The 20,956-nt window shown below is 43.3% G+C and overlaps 1 protein-coding gene across 2 annotated transcripts in view; it reads right to left on the bottom strand.

The window, feature by feature from the left end:
- The window catches only part of baz1a (bromodomain adjacent to zinc finger domain, 1A), a 40,934-nt gene extending 20,485 nt beyond the window's left edge, over positions 1–20,449 (bottom strand). For both annotated transcript variants that reach the window (XM_041854776.2, XM_041854777.2), the window contains exons 1-18: positions 20,350–20,449; positions 19,874–20,004; positions 18,134–18,412; positions 12,936–13,085; positions 12,650–12,748; positions 12,436–12,523; positions 8,928–9,062; positions 8,576–8,651; positions 7,246–7,406; positions 7,025–7,120; positions 6,607–6,745; positions 6,279–6,425; positions 5,960–6,055; positions 5,627–5,851; positions 4,769–5,137; positions 3,993–4,553; positions 3,550–3,725; positions 3,107–3,255 (exon numbers count right to left, since the gene is read on the bottom strand). In XM_041854776.2, the coding sequence (XP_041710710.1) occupies positions 3,107–3,255; positions 3,550–3,725; positions 3,993–4,553; positions 4,769–5,137; positions 5,627–5,851; positions 5,960–6,055; positions 6,279–6,425; positions 6,607–6,745; positions 7,025–7,120; positions 7,246–7,406; positions 8,576–8,651; positions 8,928–9,062; positions 12,436–12,523; positions 12,650–12,748; positions 12,936–13,085; positions 18,134–18,412; positions 19,874–19,986 (3,059 nt within the window). In that variant the 5' untranslated portion in view covers positions 19,987–20,004; positions 20,350–20,449. The remainder of the gene's footprint in view (positions 1–3,106; positions 3,256–3,549; positions 3,726–3,992; positions 4,554–4,768; positions 5,138–5,626; positions 5,852–5,959; positions 6,056–6,278; positions 6,426–6,606; positions 6,746–7,024; positions 7,121–7,245; positions 7,407–8,575; positions 8,652–8,927; positions 9,063–12,435; positions 12,524–12,649; positions 12,749–12,935; positions 13,086–18,133; positions 18,413–19,873; positions 20,005–20,349) is intronic.
- Positions 20,450–20,956: the final 507 nt, after the last annotated feature.

Below are 20,956 nucleotides of genomic sequence, written 5' to 3'. Positions count from 1 at the left end.
TGCGGTCCGACTTATCCCAAACCATCTCAATTGAGTTGAGGTCGGGGGATTGTGGAGGCCAGGTCATCTGATGCAGCAATCCATCACGCTCCTTCTTGGTAAAATAGCCCTTACACAGCCTGGAGGTGTGTTGGGTCATTGTCCTGTTGAAAAACAAATGATAGTGGGACTAAGCCCAAACCAGATGGGATGGCGTATCACTGCAGAATGCTGTGGTAGCCACTTGGTTAAGTGTGCCTTGAATTCTAAATAAATCACAGACAGTGTCACCAGCAAAGCACCCCCACACCATAACATCTCCTCCTCCATGCTTTACGGTGGGAACTACACATGCAGAGATCATCCGTTCACCCACACCACGTCTCACAAAGACACAGCGGTTGGAACCAAAAATCACCAATTTGGACTCCAGACCTAAGGACACATTTCCACCGGTCTAATGTCCATTGCTTGTGTTTCTTGGCCCAAGCAGGTCTCTTCTTATTATTGGTGTCCTTTAGTAGAGGTTTCTTTGCAGCAATTCAACCACAAAGGCCTGATTCACGCAGTCTCCTCTGAACAGTTGATGTTGAGGTGTCTGTGACTTGAACTCTGTGAAGTATTTATTTGGGCTGCAATTTCTGAGGCTGGTGACTCTACTGAACTTATCCTCTGCAGCAGAGGTAACTCTGGGTCTTCCATTCCTGTGACAGTCCTCATGAGACAGATTCATCATAGTGCTTGATGGTTTTTGCGACTGCACTTGAAGAAACTTTAAAAGTTCTTGAAATTTTCCGTATTGACTGACCTTCATGTCTTAAAGTAATGATGGACTGTCGTTTCTCTTTGCTTATTTGAGCTGTTCTTGCCATAATATGGACCTGGTCTTTTACCAAATAGGGCTATCTTCTGTATACCACCCCTACCTTGTCAGAACACAACTGATTGGCTCAAACGCATTAAGAAGGAAAGAAATTCCACAAATTAACTTTTAACAAGGCACACCTGTTAATTGAAATGCATTCCAGGTGACTACCTCATGAAGCTGGTTGAGAGAATGCCAAGAATGTGCAAAGCTGTCATCAAGGCAAAGGGTGGCTATTTGAAGAATCATATAAAATAATATATTTTATTAAAAAATATAAAATATTTTGATTTGTTTAACACTTTTTTGGTTACTACATGATTCCATATGTGTTATTTCATAGTTTTGATGTCTTCACTATTATTCTACAACATAAAAAAATAGTAAAATAAAGAAAAACCTATGAATAAGTAGGTGTGTCCAAACTTTTGACTGATAGTGAATATCTAGCTAACCTCTTGGTCTCCCCCTTCAGCTCCTGTAACATGACCAGTGAAACCTGTAACCTGCACAACATAAATTTAAAAAATATGCATGCTTTTTACTGATCCTGTGCAGTCTCACCCCGGAGAGTCAATAAAGATACATTGTGAATAAAAATATTTGGTGGCTATGGCTTTTTCTCAGACGTAACCATAATTAATCTCAATGTAACCATATTAGGGATGTGACAAATGGAAAAATGTTAACGTTTAAACTGCCATTTTAAAATTGGTTCTCCGTTAAAACGATAAGGGAAAAAATCATAGAATTCTGCTTGCTCCCGCAATGCGATCTGAGGCTCCGTACGGAAGGTGTGACAATTGTGGAGCCTGCAGAGGCCAAATCGAGCTCCGTACTGCATCACCATGCGCCTCACAAATGTTATAACAATGCGGAGGGCTCCATATAGCGCCGCATTGTCATGATTGGTTGACGGTAGGTGGGGGCGGGAGGTCCTGTATAACAAACTCACTTCCTTGACAACTTCCTCACAACAGCTCTGCGAAGCGCAAGAATGATGAATGCCCTGACTTCTGCAGAGACTGTATCACAGTAAATGCTGTACGGCCACTGCAGATGTCAGACTGACCATGCAGAGTCTTTAATGGTCCAATTGCGTATGTATGACCGCTAGGGCCGGGCAATGAAGTTATATCTACCGCAACCCTTAAAAAGACATAGAACGCAGCTACAGTAACACGTCAACAACTGATAACATTTCAGACTTTTTTTTTTGGTACCTTTTCAGACAGTGCCAGCATATAAATGTTCTATTGTTTCCCTGACAACAATAAGTGTTGCTGATTGATGTCCTGCTGTGTTTATTTTATGGTATGGTAGCTAGATGTGCTTTCTTTCTACTAAATGTCTCGGTAAGTCGCGACATTTAACAAACTTTAAAGTACTTTTTTAAACGGAAGAGTGGTCTGCGCGGAGGGCAGCAGGCTGGCTAGAATTTACAATTCTGGTCGCCTAGTGATGGAAGTCAGTCCCGCTTCAGAAGCAGCATTACTTTACAGACAAGTAAAATACCGCCCATATCGCCAGAGAAGGTTTCGTGTCAGTGTTTAAAAAGCCTTAGTGTAGCCTAGCCTAACAGACAAGCCATAGCGCTTTCAAAGGGCCACATATCTTTATATCTGAAAAGGGTAGGCCTAATCGATAGACTATACCGGTAGCCTACTGTAATTTCATATAAGACAAACACACTCCCACCCACTCAGCAACGAAGAATAGCCTACCCCGTGCTTGCAAGACTGGCCCGAAGATACTGTACCTCTGTATCTCGGTCCCATAAATACCCTAAGCTAGAATATTCTACATGCAACAGACCAAAGACTGAACACTCCTGTCAGTAGCAAAGATTAAAAAGCAGGCAGGGCAGCTCGAGGGAGAGAGAGGCGGGCAGGCATGCGCATATGTCTTGGTAATCAACATCTCGCAATTTCTTAATTGTCTTGCATGCCTCGCAAATTCACCATGTAGCTTTAAGTTCCTCTTCCTCTGGTTCTCCTTAAATTACCCAACTTTCCCCAGGCCTTTATAGCCATATAGTCTAGTTAGGCTATAACACAGAACATTATGTTTTGTGATAACGGCACTGATTTTAATTATGTGGGGGGGATTTTATTTCTTTTTTCGGTTAGGGATTTTTCTTAACGTTAAGGATCCCAACTTCGTTTTCATGTTTACACCCCTAAACCATATTCATTATAGCTAGCTAACCTCGGTGCATATATGACAGACAGTACTATGATGCTGTGCATTTACAGTACTTACCTTTCTTTTTTCAAGTTGTTATCATTCATTTCCATGTTCTCCACATCACAGTTCTCTCCTTTAGTGACACCATTCTCCTTCAGCTCAGGGCTCAGTAGTTCATAGTGGCCTTCCTCAAGTGCTTTCCTCCATGCACTCCTCTCCATCACCTACGATACAAGACGTCAGACAATAATTACCAATGTTCTCACTTTTTATGCATTCAGATGCAATTCATAACTCAACAACATACAGCACTTCCGCATACCAGCTCATTCCTCATCTTACCGAAGTGTAAATACCTAATCATTACTTTAAAAAAAGAACTTAAGTCGCTCTGGATAAGATAGTATGCTAAATGACTAAAATGTCAATGTAATGCGGTTGCATCTCAACGTTATTACCATGTGAAATAAAACAATATTAAATCAGAAAGCGCTATTGACCAATCAAAGCCAGTGTACCTTGACTTGTCCCAGTGTACCCTGGTAGATGCGGTCCTCTATATCTAGCAGCAGGTCTCTCAGCCTGTTGCCCATGAAGTCCTCAGCAGGAGCCGCTGTGCCCTCTGGGAGAGGAGCAGGGGCAGCCTTGGACTTGGCTGAGACAGCTTTGTTACCACCAGCCTCTGCTTTAATATCTGGAGGGAAAGAAAGACAGGCAAAACAGTGAATATCCCAAACGTCCAGTATTTCAGGATATTCCACTCACGCAGTCAATCATTCACTCCTGAAGCAATTGTCAGCTGAAGTGCAGTGAGACAAACCAATCAGTGGACTCGATTACAATTGTTGATGTAAAAAAGGGATTTATAAATACATTGGATTGATTTGCCATTTGGATCAGGTTGCTCTAGTCTAGCCAGAGGCCTCTCCTCTACAGTCTGGTAGACTGCAGTAGTCAGTACCTGTGTGGTGGTAGCGGTCAGCGGCTGCTGTACCGAGGAGCTGTGCGATACGTTCCTTCTCCTGCACCAGGACCTCCTTCAGGCTGCTCTCCCTGTGACCCCGCGGGTTTAGGGCCTCGATCAGTGCCTCCACCTCCTGGGGACTGCTGTAGAAGGCCCACTGGTTAGGACGGTTCACTGGGGGAGCAGAGCTGCTCTGGACGGGGGCTGGGAGGATGGGTTTGGAGACAGGGCTTGTCTGGGAGAGGTCCTCTGGTTCTCCGGCCTCGTTCCGAGACACCTCCATCTCCTCAGCTTTGGCTGGCTCCTGGGGTTCCAGCATGTCCTCCGTCAGGCCGAAGTAGTCGTCCTCCACGAAGAGGGCAGGTGTGGAGGGGAAGAGCCAGTAGCGGCGGTAGAGGCGGTCGCGCCCCAGGGGGAGGATATAAGTGCAGGCTGCAGCCTTCTGGATGCGCTCCTGGAGATCCTTCTCCCTCGGCTGCTGCTCAGGGAGTTCCTCTGGGGTCAGGCCTGGGCTCACCTCCTCTTTAGGCTGCTTCTCCTTGGGATTGCTGCCGTTCTCTAAGGGTGAAATCAAACGATTGCGTTAGAATGGCAATATGGGACTAACCAGAGGGGGAAATATTTTACAATGCACATAGAACTGGACTATAGAATATAGAACATTTCCATTCCAAAATGTGCATTCTATTGTTCTGCGCAACAATTGATTGAGTCACACTATGTGAAAGCTTTCTATGATTGCTAGCAGTATGCCAAGATAGGCTATTATTTACCCTTCCTACTCTTGTTGGTCGTCTGCTCCTCCTCGTCTTCGGTCTGATGTTCGTCCTTCAGGCTCTCAGTGCTGGTGTTCATCTCTTCAGTCTTCATGTCACCATTTCTTCCTTCCTCTTCCATCAGCTTTTCATGTTTCTCTTTCAGCTCTTTCAATTTCATCTCCTGTTCCTTCAACTTCTCCTCCTTCCTCTTGCGAACTCTGATGGCAGCCTCTTCCCTCTCTCTGCGGTGCTGCTCAGCCTTCAGTTCCCTGAGCTCCTGCTTGGCCTGTCTCTGCTCATCAGCGCTGTCCTCTATGAAGTCCCTGGTAGACACTAGAGTCAGCAGCTTCCCACACAACGCATGGAGGATCTTCAGCTTCTCACCTGGGACAGAACACCAGACACATTACACTCAATTCAATAAACGTTACTTATTCCCAAGCATGGCTCTAAAGTGTGACAATTTTGGTTGCATTTGCAGCTAAATATTTTGCAGTGAGAACTGGAATTTTAATTTGGTAGCACCAGTGTGCCTAGAAAAAATAAATAAATTCCAGATATGTTGTAATGATTAAGCGTCGCTCTACCGTTGTTTCCAAGAGCCCTAGAGAAATAAAACAAAGTGTGCATATTCCTTAGCGTTGTGGTTGTACCATTACTACAGCGGAAACGGTGTGTTTCTAGACCAAAACAGTTCACAAGATATGACCCATATTACTGGTTGTCTGATTGGCGGGCCTGATAACTTTACTAGTAGGCTATATCCCAACACTTGGGGGTTCAGAAAGAAAGGAAAAGGGATAGCTTCTTCAGTTCTGCTTCTTTTGTTAGGCAACAACCTGAAGAGGCTGTGTGTGTGCCTCTCAGTCTCACCTGGCAGCAGGTCGTAGACAGCAGTGCAGGACAGCCTCTTGAGCAGCGCAGGGTTGGCCAGTCTCAGCTCAACACAGGGGTCGTCTGTAGAGCCGAATCCTCCACGTTTCTGGTAGCGGAACTTGGCGTTGGCAGAGTTGCAGTCAGGCCCCGATGCCAGGATGTGCAGCCTCAGGATCTCTGACAGAGTACAGCTGTCCAGGTCCAACTGCTTCAGACTGCAGCCTACAGAGACATGCATTGAAGAGTCAGGCTCGCAGTACAAAATTAACAAATGTGCGAGTAGTTGTATATGAACATCGACTATATTAAAGGTTGTAGTCCTTCTCTCACCTTGGTGGAGCTGAGGCCAGGCAGCAGCCAGAGAAGCCACAGCACTGATGGCAGACTGGGTGGGGTCGGCATCATCGTCCAGGGCCTCACTCAGATCTGACAACAAGGAAGATTTACACACACTGACAAAACTACGATATTTCGCCATATGCTAAATCTTGTCATTAGTCAATCCTACAGCCTGGATGAAATGTCGCCATTGATAACGTTGCATTGCTCACTGCCAAAGTATATTTGGTGACCAACCACGATGGGTTAAGTAGACTAAACAGGGTGTTGACAGTAAACAAGCGTTGTCGAGGCCCGTTGCTGTCCCTACCTTTGGCGTCAGTCTCAGCCACCTGGTCGCGGGCCACCTCCTCCTGCTCCTCAGCTAGGGCCTGGAAGATGGCCGACAGGAAGAAGAAGAGCAGCTCACAAAGCGGCCCCTCAGGTTCCGAACCCACCAGGGCCTCCTCCAGCACATCTGGAACACACAGACAAGGCCCCACAGTCAGAAAACTCCTGACACAAACACTAAACCAGACTGTCACTGTACCAGCGTACTTTCACACAATGAACTACATTCAAATATCAAACATGGGTGATAAACCTAAAGTTGTAGAAGAGTGATTGTAAAAATACATTGTTTTGCCAGTGTTTCTCACCGAGTGTGAGGCCTTCTGGGAACTCGTCCTTGAGGTCAAAGAGCTCTCCGAAGGCTTTGAGGAACTCCAGCACCATGAGAGCATCTCCAAACAGCTCTGCAGGCAGACGGGTCTTCACCAGGATGGGGGCTGGGAGATCCTGGACATGATTCCATAGAGGAGAGTCAGGCCTAAACATGCTAACTTTATTTACCAACTTAGAGATACCATTTAGGACAATGTTTCACAACCTTTGTCCTTAACCACAAAAAGCTAGCAAGGTCCCAGATGTGTTTGTGCTGTATAGCCAACTCATATCGAACATAGAAGTTGCCTATACAGCACCAACTTTCTTGTACCAAATAGAAAATATAAGCGTTTCAACTACGGAGGATGAAACCAAACAAAGACTAGCTAAGGAGGTTTTGGGGCTGCTTACCTTCAGGTCCTCACACTCCATGTCTTCTCTGGGTTTGCTCCAGATCTTTAGTCGCTCTGCATATTTCTTCTTCTCCTCCTTAAGCTTCTCCCTCTCCTACAATACAGCATAACGATACATACAGTATAATCTATATCAAGTGATTTGAGACGTTGTCTGGTGAACAAATGTAAATTAAACTGTGACATGGATCAAAAATGACGTTAATCATATCAGCTTACTTTTTCCTTTTCCACTTTCATGCGTTCCTTCTCTTCTTTCCTCCTCTGCTTCTCTTCTTCAAACAACATCTTCATCTCTTCCCTCTTCTTTTCTCTGTCCTCCTTTTCTTTCTTTTTGGCCCCCAGGTCATCTTCCCTCTCCTGATTGGCCTTTCCATGTCCTGAACATATGGTTTTTTGTTATAATAACAAAACGCATCATTGTTTTAATGTTGTGAAAGTCACCATTCTGGATGGATGGATATATATATATATATATTAGGGCTGTCAAAAATAGCGCGTTAACGACGTTAATTAGTTGTTTGCTGTTAATTACGTCAATTTTTTTAACGCATTTCACGCATGCGCAGTGTGACAAATTATTCAGGTCAGGAAAGTGGTTGGGAGCTAGAGGCGAGATGGAGCAAGGTGAGCAAAGTGGGCCTATTGACGGATTCAAATATAAAAAGAATGATGATGGTACAGTTAACAAGTACAAGGTTATTTGCAAGATTTGTAAGAAGGAGTTTCAATTTCACCGGAGCTGTTCAAGCTTGAAGTACCATGTCAACGCCAAACATGCGTTTGCTGGGCCGTCAGATTCAGCAAGTGGTTTGCGCCAGACCACGCTGAATGTTTGCAGGCAATTAACAAAATCAACCTCAGATAATTTGACCAACACAATAGCAAAATGGATTGCAAAGGATTGTAGACCCATTAGCATTGTAGAAGACTCAGGTTTCCTTGATGTTTTGCAAGTGGCGTCTCAAGACTCATTCTATAAGCCACCGTCAAGAGCCACAGTTATGAAGAAAATCCACGAGCTCTATGAAAACGAAAAAGAAAAAAGGAAAGAGGTCTTGGCTCAAGTAAATCATATCGCCCTGACAGGAGACCATTGGACATCAGTGAGTAACAACAATTACCTCGGAGTAACTGCACATTTAATCAGTGACACGTGGGAACTGAAGTCTTTTTGCGCTGACTATATTAAAAACTGAGGAGCGTCATTTTGCGGAGGCTTGTAAAGAACAGTTCCTGTCTGTTGCACGTGAGCGGGACATCGTATGCATTTCAGAAAAAAAATGGTTAGGATTCAGGTGTAATTGCAAATAGTGATTAATCATGATTAATCCACTGAAAATTCTGATTAATTTGATTAAACATTTTAATCATTTGACAGCCCTAATATATATATATTAATGTGGCAGCCAAACCTTGGGATCATTCGTACATCTCTTGGCAGTCTCGCTAGCACTTACATGCTAACAGCGCACTACTTTTTGCACTTAGATGCCAACTAACATGCTAACAATTATCTACTAATATCCAACTAATCCACTGGACTCACCCGTAGCCATCATCTCCTGTTTCTGCTGTATCAGACGAAGCTTTTCCTCTGCTGCGTTCAATAAATTGTGCCCCAACTAAAGAAAATAATCAAAACGCAATTGTCACGAGATGCTTTACATTTCAGTGGTCTTTAAAAGTCGTACTGACCAAATTCATGGTGGAAGTCCAACAAGTTATTATTACAATGTAATAAGATGGTTATTACATTGTTATAATAACATCTTCGCCTGAGTAATCATAAAGGCTGTACATATGGGATGAACCCCAAATGGCACCCTATTCAGTATATAGTGCACGACTTGCCCCGGGCCTGTAGGGCCATTTGGGACACATACATTGCCAATCCTCACCTCTCGAGGAGAAGAATCATTCTGGGGCCTGCCCTGCCCTTTAGGAGGAGGACTGAAGACAAACACAGGCGGCTGGTCAGGGAAGAACTGGGAGAAGTGCTGTTCTGCCAACTTGTACTTAGCAACAGTTGATGCCTAACCATGAAACAAACAAGAAACAGTTAGCAACAACACTAGCGCAAAATGACAGTTGCTTGATTGTAGTGCTGACTCAAATGAGTGGACTTGTCGATTGTTTGGTCGACCAAGATTTTTTTAGTCGAGCAGTAGCACACACATTCGGAAAGTATTCAGACCCCTTGATTTTTTCCACCTTGTTACGTTACAGCCTTACTCTAAAACTGATTCAATAGTCCCCCCCCCTCAATCTACACACAACAACCCATAATGACAAAGCTAAAACAGGTTATACATTTTTGCTAAATTATTTAAAAAGAAACTGAAATATCACATTTACATAAGTATTCAGACTCTTTAATCAGTACTTTGTTGAAGCACCTTTGGCAACGATTACAGCCTCGAGTCTTCTTGGGTATGATGCTACAACCTTGGCACACCTGAATTTGGGAAGTTTCTCCCATTCTTCTCAGCAGATCCTCTCAAGCTCTGTCAGGATGGATGGGGAGCGTCGCTGCACAGCTATTTTTAGGTCTCTCCAGAGATGTTCGATCAGGTTCAAGTCCGGGCTCTGGCTGGGCCACTCAGGGTCATTCAGAGAGTTGTCCCGAAGCCACTCCTGTGTTGTTTTGGCTGTGTGCTTAGAGTCGTTGTCCTGTTGGAAGGTGAACCTTCACCCCAGTCTGAGGTCCTGAGTGCTCTGGAGCAGGTTTTCATCAAGGATCTCTCTGTACTTATCTCCTTTCATATTTCCCCTCGATCCTGACTAGTCTCCCAGTCCCTGCCACTGAAAAACATCCCTACAGCATGATGCTGCCACCACCATGCTTCATCGTAGGGATGGTACCAGGTTTCCTCCAGACATGACACTTGGCATTCAGGCCAAAGAGTTCAACCTTGGTTTCATCAGACCAGAGATTCTTGAGTCCTTTAGGTGCCTTTGGCAAACTCCAAGCGGGCTGTCATGCGCCTTTTACTGAGGAGTGGCTTCCGTCTGGCCACTCAACCATAAAGGCCTGATTTGTGGAGTGATGCAGAGATGGGAGAATCTTCCAGAAGGACAACCATCTCCACAGAGAAACTCTAGAGCTCTGTCAGAGTGACCATCGGGTTCTTGGTCACTTCCTTGACCAAGGCCCTTCTCCCCCGATTGCTCAGTTTGGCTGGGCGGTCAGCTCTAGGAAGATAGACCCAACCATTTTCCTCCTGCTGGCTTTCGCAGTGCCATTACTCTCCTGAAGTTACTGGTAATAGGGTACACGAGGAGTCTGCAACCTTTCTCATGTGGAATGCCAATTTATCTTGCCATTTCTCCCAATCTGCGTGCCAGTTATGGTTTTCATATAAACATTTTCGTGGAACAGTTTAATTTATAATAAGTCTTCATATCTCAATCATTGTCATGTGATTTAATACAAATTATATCTAAATGAAAATGATACTTTTTAGGTTTGTAACTTCTATTGCCATTGCCAACTATGTAAAAATAGCCTGCATAAAGCCAACAAATAAAAACCATGCAGCCTGCATGTAGAAGAAAAAAATAATATATACATATACAGTGAGGGGAAAAACGTATTTGATCCCCTGCTGATTTTGTACGTTTGCCCAATGACAAAGAAATGATCAGTCTATCATTTTAATGGTAGGTTTATTTGAACAGTGAGAGACAGAATAACAACAAATCCAGAAAAACATGTCAAAAATGTTATAAATTGATTTGCATTTTAATGAGGGAAATAAGTATTTGACCCCCTCTCAATCAGAAAGATTTCTGGCTCCCAGGTGTCTTTTATACAGGCAACGAGCTGAGATTAGGAGCACACTCTTAAAGAGAGTGCTCCTAATCTCAGTTTGTTACCTGTATAAAAGACACCTGTCCACAGAAGCAATCAATCAATCAGATTCCAAACTCTCCACCATGGCCAAGACCAAAGAGCTCTCCAAGGATGTCAGGGACAAGATTGTAGACCTACACAAGGCTGGAATGGGCTACAAGACCATCGCCAAGCAGCTTGGTGAGAAGGTGACAACAGTTGGTGCGATTATTCGCAAATGGAAGAAACACAAAAGCACTGTCAATAACCCTCGGCCTGGGGCTCCATGCAAGATCTCACCTCGTGGAGTTGCAATGATCATGAGAACGGTGAGGAATCAGCCCAGAACTACACGGAAGGATCTTGTCAATGATCTCAAGGCAGCTGGGACCATAGTCATCAAGAAAACAATTGGTAACACACTACGCCGTGAACGACTGAAATCCTGCAGCGCCCGCAAGGTCCCCCTGTTCAAGAAAGCACATATACATGCCCGTCTGAAGTTTGCCAATGAACATCTGAATGATTCAGAGGAGAACTGGGTGAAAGTGTTGTGGTCAGATGAGACCAAACTCGAGCTCTTTGGCATCAACTCAACATGTTTGGAGGAGGAGGAATGCTGCCTGTGACCCCAAGAACACCATCCCCACCGTCAAACATGGAGGTGGAAACATTATGCTTTGAGGGTGTTTTTCTGCTAAGGGGACAGGACAACTTCACTGCATCAAAGGGACGATGGACGGGGCCATGTACCGTCAAATCTTGGGTGAGAACCTCCTTCCCTCAGCCAGGGCATTGAAAATGGGTCATGGATGGGTATTCCAGCATGACAATGACCCAAAACACACGGCCAAGGCAACAAAGGAGTGGCTCAAGAAGAAGCACATTAAGGTCCTGGAGTGGCCTAGCCAGTCTCCAGACCTTAATCCCATAGAAAATCTGGAGGGAGCTGAAGGTTTGAGTTGGCAAACGTCAGCCTCAAAACATTAATGACTTGGAGAAGATCTACAAAGAGGAGTGGAACAAAATCCCTCCTGAGTTGTGTGCAAACCTTGTGGCCAACTACAAGAAACGTCTGACCTCTGTGATTACCAACAAGGGTTTTGCCACCAAGTATTAAGTCATGTTTTGCAGAGGGGTCAAATACTTATTTCCCTCATTAAAATGCAAATCAATTTATAACATTTTTGACATGCATTTTTCTGGATTTTTTTGTTGTTATTCTGTCTCTCACTGTTCAAATAAACCTACCATTAAAATTATAGGCTGATCATGTCTGTCAGTGGGCAAACGTACAAAATCAGCAGGGGATCAAATACTTTTCCCCCCTCACTGTAACTACCCCAACATACCTACTATACTACTCCCCAAAAATACTGACTATACTACCCCCCAACGTACCTACTATACTACCCCCCAACGTACCTACTATACTACCCCCAACGTACCTACTATACTACCCCCCAACGTACCTACTATACTACCCCCCAACGTACCTACTATACTACCCCCCAACGTACCTACTAGACACCAACTGACATATTTCATAATACTTTAGAGTTAAATCATAATACCTTGATCATGACGACTCCATTCTGTGGTTCACAGTGCTGTTTGAGCAGCAGCTTTAGTCTGTCCCGTGAAAACGTGTTCTTCTTACGGCTAAAATAAGGGAGCGAGAGATGGAATAACAGTTAGTGGTTACATTTAAAAAGTCAGAGGGGATTAACTGTCGAATAAGAACAATACAAGCTAACAGAACATTGTTAGTCAGTAGGTTAGTCTCACCTCATCTGACCAGCCTTGGCGAATATGGGCTCACTGCCTTCCTTGATGGGTCGTACTTTGTACTTGAACACAGACGGGTTGACAGATTTCTTTTTCTTGCTTTAGACATGACAAGGGAAAAAGAAACAAAAAGGTTTGAATCCATGCTAACAAGGAAAATGGACAGGGACAAAGACTGTGTGCATCCGCAATGGCACCTAGTCCCTATAAAGTGCACTACTTTTGACCATAGGGATTAGGATGCAATTTCAGATGCAGCCTTGAATTGCTTGGCTTACAGACTAACCCATTGGCCTTTGATTTGGGGCTTTTAGGAGTGTCCTCGTCACTGTCACTGATGACGATGAAGTCCCCCTCCATCTGAAGTTTGGCATGCCCGTTGACCGGCCCGTTGGAATGGTGGGGAGACTGCACATTCAGGATTTCACATAGCTGCCTGTAGGAAACATTCAAAACACATTTAAATTGATTGAAAAACACTGCCAAGGTCTAAAAGGTGATGCATGGGTCAATCTGATGTCAGTGATAGGGCCTCTGCAGATGTCAGGGCATTTATACTTCTTGCGTTTCATGTAGCAGAGCAGAGCTGTTGAGAAGGAAGTTGTCAAGGAGGTGAGTTTGTGTTTATACAGGACCTCCTGCCCCCACCTACCGTCAACCAATCATGTCAATGCGGAGCTATACGGAGCCCTCCGCTGACTTCCGGGTAAAGTGAGCAGTGTCTTAGAAGTAGGCAGCTAGGCGGTTATGTTTCAGAGGACGCGTGTCTCGACCGTCGCCTCTCCCGAGCCCATTGAGGGTAAAATGGTGTAAAAACTACAGTTTATTAATTTTTTATAGAAAAACAATGCCAAGCTTGAATGAAATACATGTTTGTTTTGTTGCCCAATGCATTGGTAAGTCACGTAGGGGATAGCAAATAGGAAAGACAAAGGTAAATCACTGAAAACCCCTGTATAACAAGTCCATGGGGCTTCTAAGGTCCAGTTAGAGCTCTACTACCGACCCCGATAGCTCCCAACATTATACAGTGGGTTAGGGCTTGTTTTTTCATCAATAACTAGGGTACAGCTAGTGCTCGGGTATCACTAAATTGATCATTAACATTTTGAAGCTGAGCCATTTGCTTGTGCTCTGCTGTGCAGTACATATCATGGTGTCAGAAGTGCTTCAACCTCTTTAAATAAGACCAGAACATTGTCCGACTCCAGAGGATAGATTATTTTACCGAAAATAATGTTCCTTGAGTTTAGTGATGAAAAGTAGCTGGTTCACAGTTAACTGCGCTCAGTCTCGTCACCAAGCAGAACAGCAAGCAGAGGCGTTGCTATGGATACTCACAAGCAGAGCCAGGCACGGAGTGCATGCAGCGCGGGACAGACGAGCAGCTAATGGAAGTTATTTCTGATTTTGGGCAGGACCGAGCCATGAATTTGGCAGAAGCAATCGGGCCTAGGTAGGGTCTGTACTTCACGAGCATGGGTAGGGCTTAAAATTAATGTTGTGCAAGGCTCTAGGTCCAGTTCATAAACTTTTATCTACATTGAGCAGACTTAGTAACTGAACTTGTAACAAGTGTCATGGTAGCAGAATTGTTAAGAACAGTCATTGGTTCAAGCCAGGACTTAAGAATATTTGTAACTTAATACATGCTTTCACTAATACAGTTGAAGTCGGAAGTTTACATACACCTTAGCCAAATACATTTAAACTCAGCTTCACAATTTGACATTTCATCCTGGTATAAATTCACTGTCTTAGGTCAGTTAGGATCACCACTTTATTTTAAGAATGTGAAATGTCAGAATAATAGTAGAGAGAATGATTTATTTCAGCTTTTATTTCTTTCATCACACTCCCAGTGGGTCAGACGTTTACATACACTCAATTAGTATTTGGTAGCATTGCCTTTAAATTGTTTAACTTGGGTCAAAGGTTTCGGGTAGCCTTCCACAAGCTTCCCACAATAAGTTGGGTGAATTTTGGCTTATTCCTCCTGACAGAGCTGGTGTAACCGAGTCAGGTTTGTAGGCCTCCTTGCTCGCACACGCCTTTTCAGTTCTGCCCACACATTTTCTATAGGATTGAGGTCAGGGCTTTGTGATGGCCACTCCAATACCTTGACTTTGATATCCTTAAGCCATTTTGCCACAACTTTGGAAATATGCTTGGGGTCATTGATTTGCGACCAAGCTTTAACTTCCTGACTGATGTATTGAGATGTTGCTTCAATACATTTCACAATTTTCCTTCCTCATGATGCCATCTATTTTGTGAAGTGCACCAGTCCCTCCTGCAGCAAAGCACCCCAACAGCATGATGCTGCCACCCCCGTGCTTCACGGTTGGGATGGTGTTCTTTGGCTTGCAAGCTGCCCCCTTTTTCCTCCAAACATAACGATGGTCATTATGGCCAAACAGTTCTATTTTTGTTTCATCAGACCAGAGGACATTTCTCAAAAAAGTACGATATTTGTCCCCATGTGCAGCTGCAAACCGTAGTCTGGCTTTTTTATGGCGGTTTTGGAGCAGTGGCTTCTTCCTTGCTGAGCGGCCTTTCAGGTTATGTCGATATAGGACTCGTTTTACTGTAGATACTTTTGTACCGGTTTCCTCCAGCATCTTCACAAGGCCCTTTGCTGTTGTTCTGGAATTGATTTGCACTTTTCACACCAAAGTACGTTCATCTCTAGGAGACAGAACGCGTCTCCTTCCTGAGCGGTATGACGGCTGCGTGGTTCCATTGGGTTTATACTTGCGTACTATTGTTTGTACAGATGAACGTGGTACCTTCAGGCATTTGGAAATTGCTCCCAAGGATGAACCAGACTTGTGGAGGTCTACCATTTTTTTTCTGGGGTCTTGGCTGATTTCTTTTCATTTTCCCATGAGGTCAAGCAAAGAGGCACTGAGTTTGAAAGTAGGCCTTGAAATACATCCACAGGTACACCTCCAATTGACTCAAAAGATGTCAATTAGCCTATCAGAAGCTTCTAAAGCCATGACATCATTTTCTGGAATTTTCCAAGCTGTTGAAAGGCACAGTCAACTTAGTGTATGTAAACTTCTGACCCACTGGAATTGTGATACAGTGAATTATAAGTGAAATAATCTGTCTGTAAATAATTGTTGGAAAAATACCTTGTGTCATGCAAGTAGATGTCCTAACCGACTTGCCAAAACTATAGTTTGTTAACAAGAAATTTGTGGAGTGGTTGAAAAACAAGTTTTAATGACTCCAACCTAAGTGTATGTAAACTTCTGACTTCAACTGTACCTAAACCACTGGCCTAGGACCAAGGACTACAAGAGAAAGAGGGAAGAGCACGCCCCCATCCACAGTACCAGTCAAAAGTTTGGACACCTACTTATTCCAGTTTTTTTTTTTTTTTTTACTATTTTCTACATTGTAGAATAATAGTGAAGACACCAAAACTATGAAATAACACATGGAATCATGTAGTAAGCAAAAAAGTGTCAGTCAATACGGAAAATGAAGAACTTTGAACGTTTCTTCAAATCAAATTGTATTTGCCACATGCGCCGAATACAACAGGTGTAGACATTACAGTGAAAACTTCCTTACAAGCCCTTAACCAACAATGCAGTTAAAAATAAAATAAAAAAAGTGGTAAGTAAAAAATTCAAAAGAGCAAATAATGAAAGCGCAGCAGTAAAATAAAATAACAGTAGGGAGGCTTTATACAGGGGGTACCGGTTAGTCTAAGTAATTGAGGTAATATGTACACGTGGGTAGAGTTAAAGTGACTATGCATAAATAATAAACAGAGTAGCAGCAGCATAAAAGGGGATGGGGTGGGGGGGGGGGGCAATGCAAATAGTCTGGGTGCAGTCGCAAAAACCATCAAGCGCTATGATGAAACTGGCTCTCATGAGGACCGCCACAGGAAAGGAAGACCCAGAGTTAACTCTGCTGCAGAGGATAAGTTCATTAGAAATACCAGCCTCAGAAATTGCAGCCCAAATAAATGCTTCACAGAGTTCAAGTAACAGACATCTCAAAATCAACTGTTCAGAGGAGCCTGCGTGAATCAGGCCTTCATGGTCAAATTGCTTTAAAGAAACCACTACTAAAGGACACCAATAAGAAGAAGAGACTTGCTTGGCCCAAGAAACACGCGCAATGGACATTAGACCGGTGGAAATCTGTCCTTTGGTCTGAGGAGTCCAAATTTGCGATTTTTGGTTCCAGCCACCGTGTCTTTGTGAGACGCAGGGTAGGTTAACGGATGATCTCTGCATCTGTGGTTCCCACCGTGAAGCATGGAGGGGGAGGTGTGATGGTGCTTTCCTGGTGACACCGTCTGATTTATTTAGAATTCAAGGCACACTTAACCAGCATGGCTACCACAGCATTCTGCAGCGATACGCCATCCCATCTGGTTTGCGCTTAGTGGAACTCCCTTTTGTTTTTCAACAGGACAATGACCCAAAACACACCTCCAGGCTGTGTAAGGGCTATTTGACCAAGAAGGAGAGTGATGGAGTGCTGCATCAGATGACCTGGCCTCCACAATCCCCCGACCTCAACCCAATTGAGATGGTTTGGGATGAGTTGGACCACAGAGTGAAGGAAAAGCAGCCAACAAGTGCTCAGTATATGTGGGAACTGCTTCAAGACTGTTGGAAAAGCATTCCAGGTGAAGCTGGTTGAGAGAATGCCAAGAGTGTGCAAAGCTGTCATCAAGGCAAAGGGTGGCTACTTTGAAGAATCTCAAAAATATTTAGATTTGTTTAACACTTTTTTGGTTACTACATGATTCCATGCATGTTATTTCATAGTTGATGTCTTCACTATTATTCTACAATGTAGAAAATACTAAAAATAAAGAAAAACCCTTGAATGAGTAGGTGTCCAAATTTTTGACTGGTACTGTACATATTACCTCGACTAATCTGTACCCCCGCACATTGACTCTGTACCCCCTGTATGTAGCCCCGTTATTATTTTATTGTTGCTCGTTTATTTAGTAAATATTTTCTTAACTCTTATTTTTTCTTTAAAACGGCATTGTTGGTTAAGGGCTTGTAAGTAAGCATTTCACCTGTTGTGTTCGGCGCATGTGACAAATACAATTTGATATTAGAGGTCCTCTGGTGCCCCTCTCCCAACAGCTCATAGCGAACTCTCAACCTTGTCAAAAATCAATGTATCGGTTTACTACAGAGAACATGATTCCACTGTCAAAGAGCTGGGATCTACAGTCAGAGGTAATGCTAGTGAACATAAAGAACATCAGACATTGAATGAATACTCCTTTGGCTAAATAGGGGAACTATCAAAGCACAGACGCATAGGGAGAGAACGTAAAAGGCATTGTAGTCCTTCGGGAAGGTGGTATAAAACCAAATGATATCCGACCCCTGGTTAGAAGTGAAACTGATTACACTATTTTGTACATATGACCTAATCTAAAGTGAAACTGATGCTAGGTGAGGTCATGTGGTTAAATTAACACTTTACCTGGTACCGGTGCGGGTCACAACGTCCACGATCTCCCCGGGGAAGAACCTCTCCTTGACGTAAGAATACACATCATCACAGATCTCGTGGAGCCGGGTGCGGTATGTGAGGGCTGTGAGGTGCAGCAGGGGGATCACCAGAGCTGAGGGGAAGCTCTGGAGGCTCTGACGACCCCTCTTCTCACAGTCCAGGGCTTCCAGGTAGGTCAGGCCAGGCTTGCCCGTCACCGCACAGCTCCACACCAGGCTGTTGCACAGGATGGTCCTCTCAAAGAAGTCACTTGTGGGGAGACAGGGTGGTTCTAGTCAGTACAGGTCAGTGCATATTCCCTATAGTGTACTACTTTTGACAAGGGCCCTAATGTGTAAGAGCATGAAATGAAATTGCGCACTAATTTTGAATGTTGGACTGGACACTTGCAAAATACTGCTGCCCACACAATCATTGGAGGAAACGAAAAGAAATGCTTAACCCAGATCAGCGTTAAAAACATTATCACACAACCTCACTTGCACAACATTTTTATTTTACCTTTATTTAACTAGGCAAGTCAGTTAAGAACAAATTCTTATTTACAATGACATATCCCTTGCTCATCTGTGTACACTTAACATCGAGATGCTTTTCCACAGTTTCTGCATAGATAGGACCTCAAAGTCCTCAAGTTTTCCAAAGTCATGTTGATCAGTCTGTCACACATGCTGACTAAATACAATTCCAAAAAAATTATACCTTAAAACAAAACCACAATCTAATATAAAATAGTCCATCTTCAAAATTGTGATAAAATAATTAACAGAACTAAAAGATGTCTGTCACTGTCCCTCTACTAAATGTACAGTAACATGCGAAGTTGTGGTCTATCTGGAATATGAGAATCAGGGTGAAATTGTTTACCTTTCAAGACCCCCTTGGACTAAGTCAGTATGTTATTCGTAGGCAAGTCCTACATTTAAAAAAAGTGTATCTATGCTATGAGTTACAACTTGCTAAAATAATAAACTATAAACTACTGAAATAAATACACCACAGTTAGCATGTTGCTTCCTAGTTAGCTAGCTATAAACAAATCACACAACAATAGCCCTACACACGTTTCTTTCGCGAACCGAGGCAAGACGCGTTGTGAGGAGCGCCAACTGCTCTGCTCTAATCTTAGGTCCTTAGGACTATGTAAAATGATCTGAGAAAAGAGCCATCCTATAACTTCTAACAAGACTGGCTAGCTTTACCAACCAGTTATTCGACGGATATGACAGTAAATTATGGCAATAATGATAACCTAGTCAAATTAAAGTTGACTCAAGTTGGATATTTTGCAACGCTAGCTTCCAGCTGGCTAGCAGGCCCAAATACTTGGCTAACACGGCTGGTAATGGTACTCGCTTCAACACTACTAGCTAGCTAGCCGCTAAACTAGCAGTGATCTAACGTTACTTGCTACACCTGCCAAACAATAAGTTTGACAACTGGATAGAAATAACTGTTCTGACCCATTTAATCTGATGGCTAGCTAAATAGGTGTCAACCAGACAATACATTATTAATGATTTACAATTGTTTATAATAAGTAGTACTTTGTCCATCTTCCAGCACTGCAGAGGATTTTAGCTTCCTAGCAAGCTAGATCATGTTAAACTTTCCTAATTTGAGTTGAGCCAATATCGGATGGTCATTTGATAGCTTGTTATAACATTGATCATTCTGAAATATTAATTTATCAGTTTGGACTTCACGTACTCGTATGTCCTGAAGATTTCATGTGTGACTTTGCAAAGGAACACTTCTTCATCTGGTTTGAGGTCCGCTGGGGGCTTCTGTCTGACAAACGGCTTTCTGTGGAGAAGCGGCATCTTTCTTTCTATTTGAGACTTTAAAAAAAGGAGGGAAAAAGAAAGCCAGAAACCATGTAATTACATAAAGTTTAAAATCAGTATTCATCTGCAATAAACTCAGACATAAAGACAGTGACCCGAATATTCTAGAAATGGACGGGATAATCTACGAGAATTTAAGAGGAAATCCAGCCTTTGTTAATGACACACGCTTCCCAGTCAGTAACACACAGAAGTGACGCTTTTCCAACCAACCCACATGAAAATGTGCTCAATGACTGAGAGAATGGGAATCAGTCTGATATTATCAATTAAAAACTTCGATGTTTAAACCACCTGAGAACATTTTCGCATACTAGAGGAAGAATTCAACAGATTTACCGGTTCGGTTATGCAACGTTGAAACAATAATCCGCGGGAGAAAAATACAAAAAGTCAGCGGACTCTCCCCCTTCTCCAGCCGACGGACTGCGTATTGACGACAAATTTGATCCGCTCTATTTCACAGATGAGGAAGCGCGTAGGAGGGCGTAGCCTGAGTGAAGACTACGTTATCTCCATTGGTTGTTTATCCCGCCACTCGCATCATCACCACCAATCATGTTTATGTTCGTTGAACATCAACGGAGTGGAGAAGCAGTATTGGATTTGTTACTACTTGAATCAGAGCATCGTACAAATGAAAAGTAAAACATAACATATATCTGTTCTGGTAAAACATACTTTTTCAACTGATACACAACTTTTGTACAGGTCTAAGTGAGTGATCATAATCAGTTACATCATATTATAGCGCCCATCATTTTCCACATGCATGACTCATCCAACTTCCCGTCTGTCCGCCATAAGGGGCTATGAATCACAAATATGTACATGCCTTGTTCTTAAGCTGCGTTTACACAGGCAGCACAATTCTGATATTTGCAAAAGAGCTGATCTGATTGGTAAAAAATTTTTATTGGTCTGCTTGTGTAAACGCAGCCTTACT

This window comes from Coregonus clupeaformis, chromosome 29 (genome assembly GCF_020615455.1).
Source record: "Coregonus clupeaformis isolate EN_2021a chromosome 29, ASM2061545v1, whole genome shotgun sequence".
In the NCBI taxonomy this organism is placed as follows: domain Eukaryota; kingdom Metazoa; phylum Chordata; class Actinopteri; order Salmoniformes; family Salmonidae; genus Coregonus; species Coregonus clupeaformis.
Note: the sequence above shows the minus strand (reverse complement) of the source record. Positions and strands in the feature narration are given on the sequence as shown.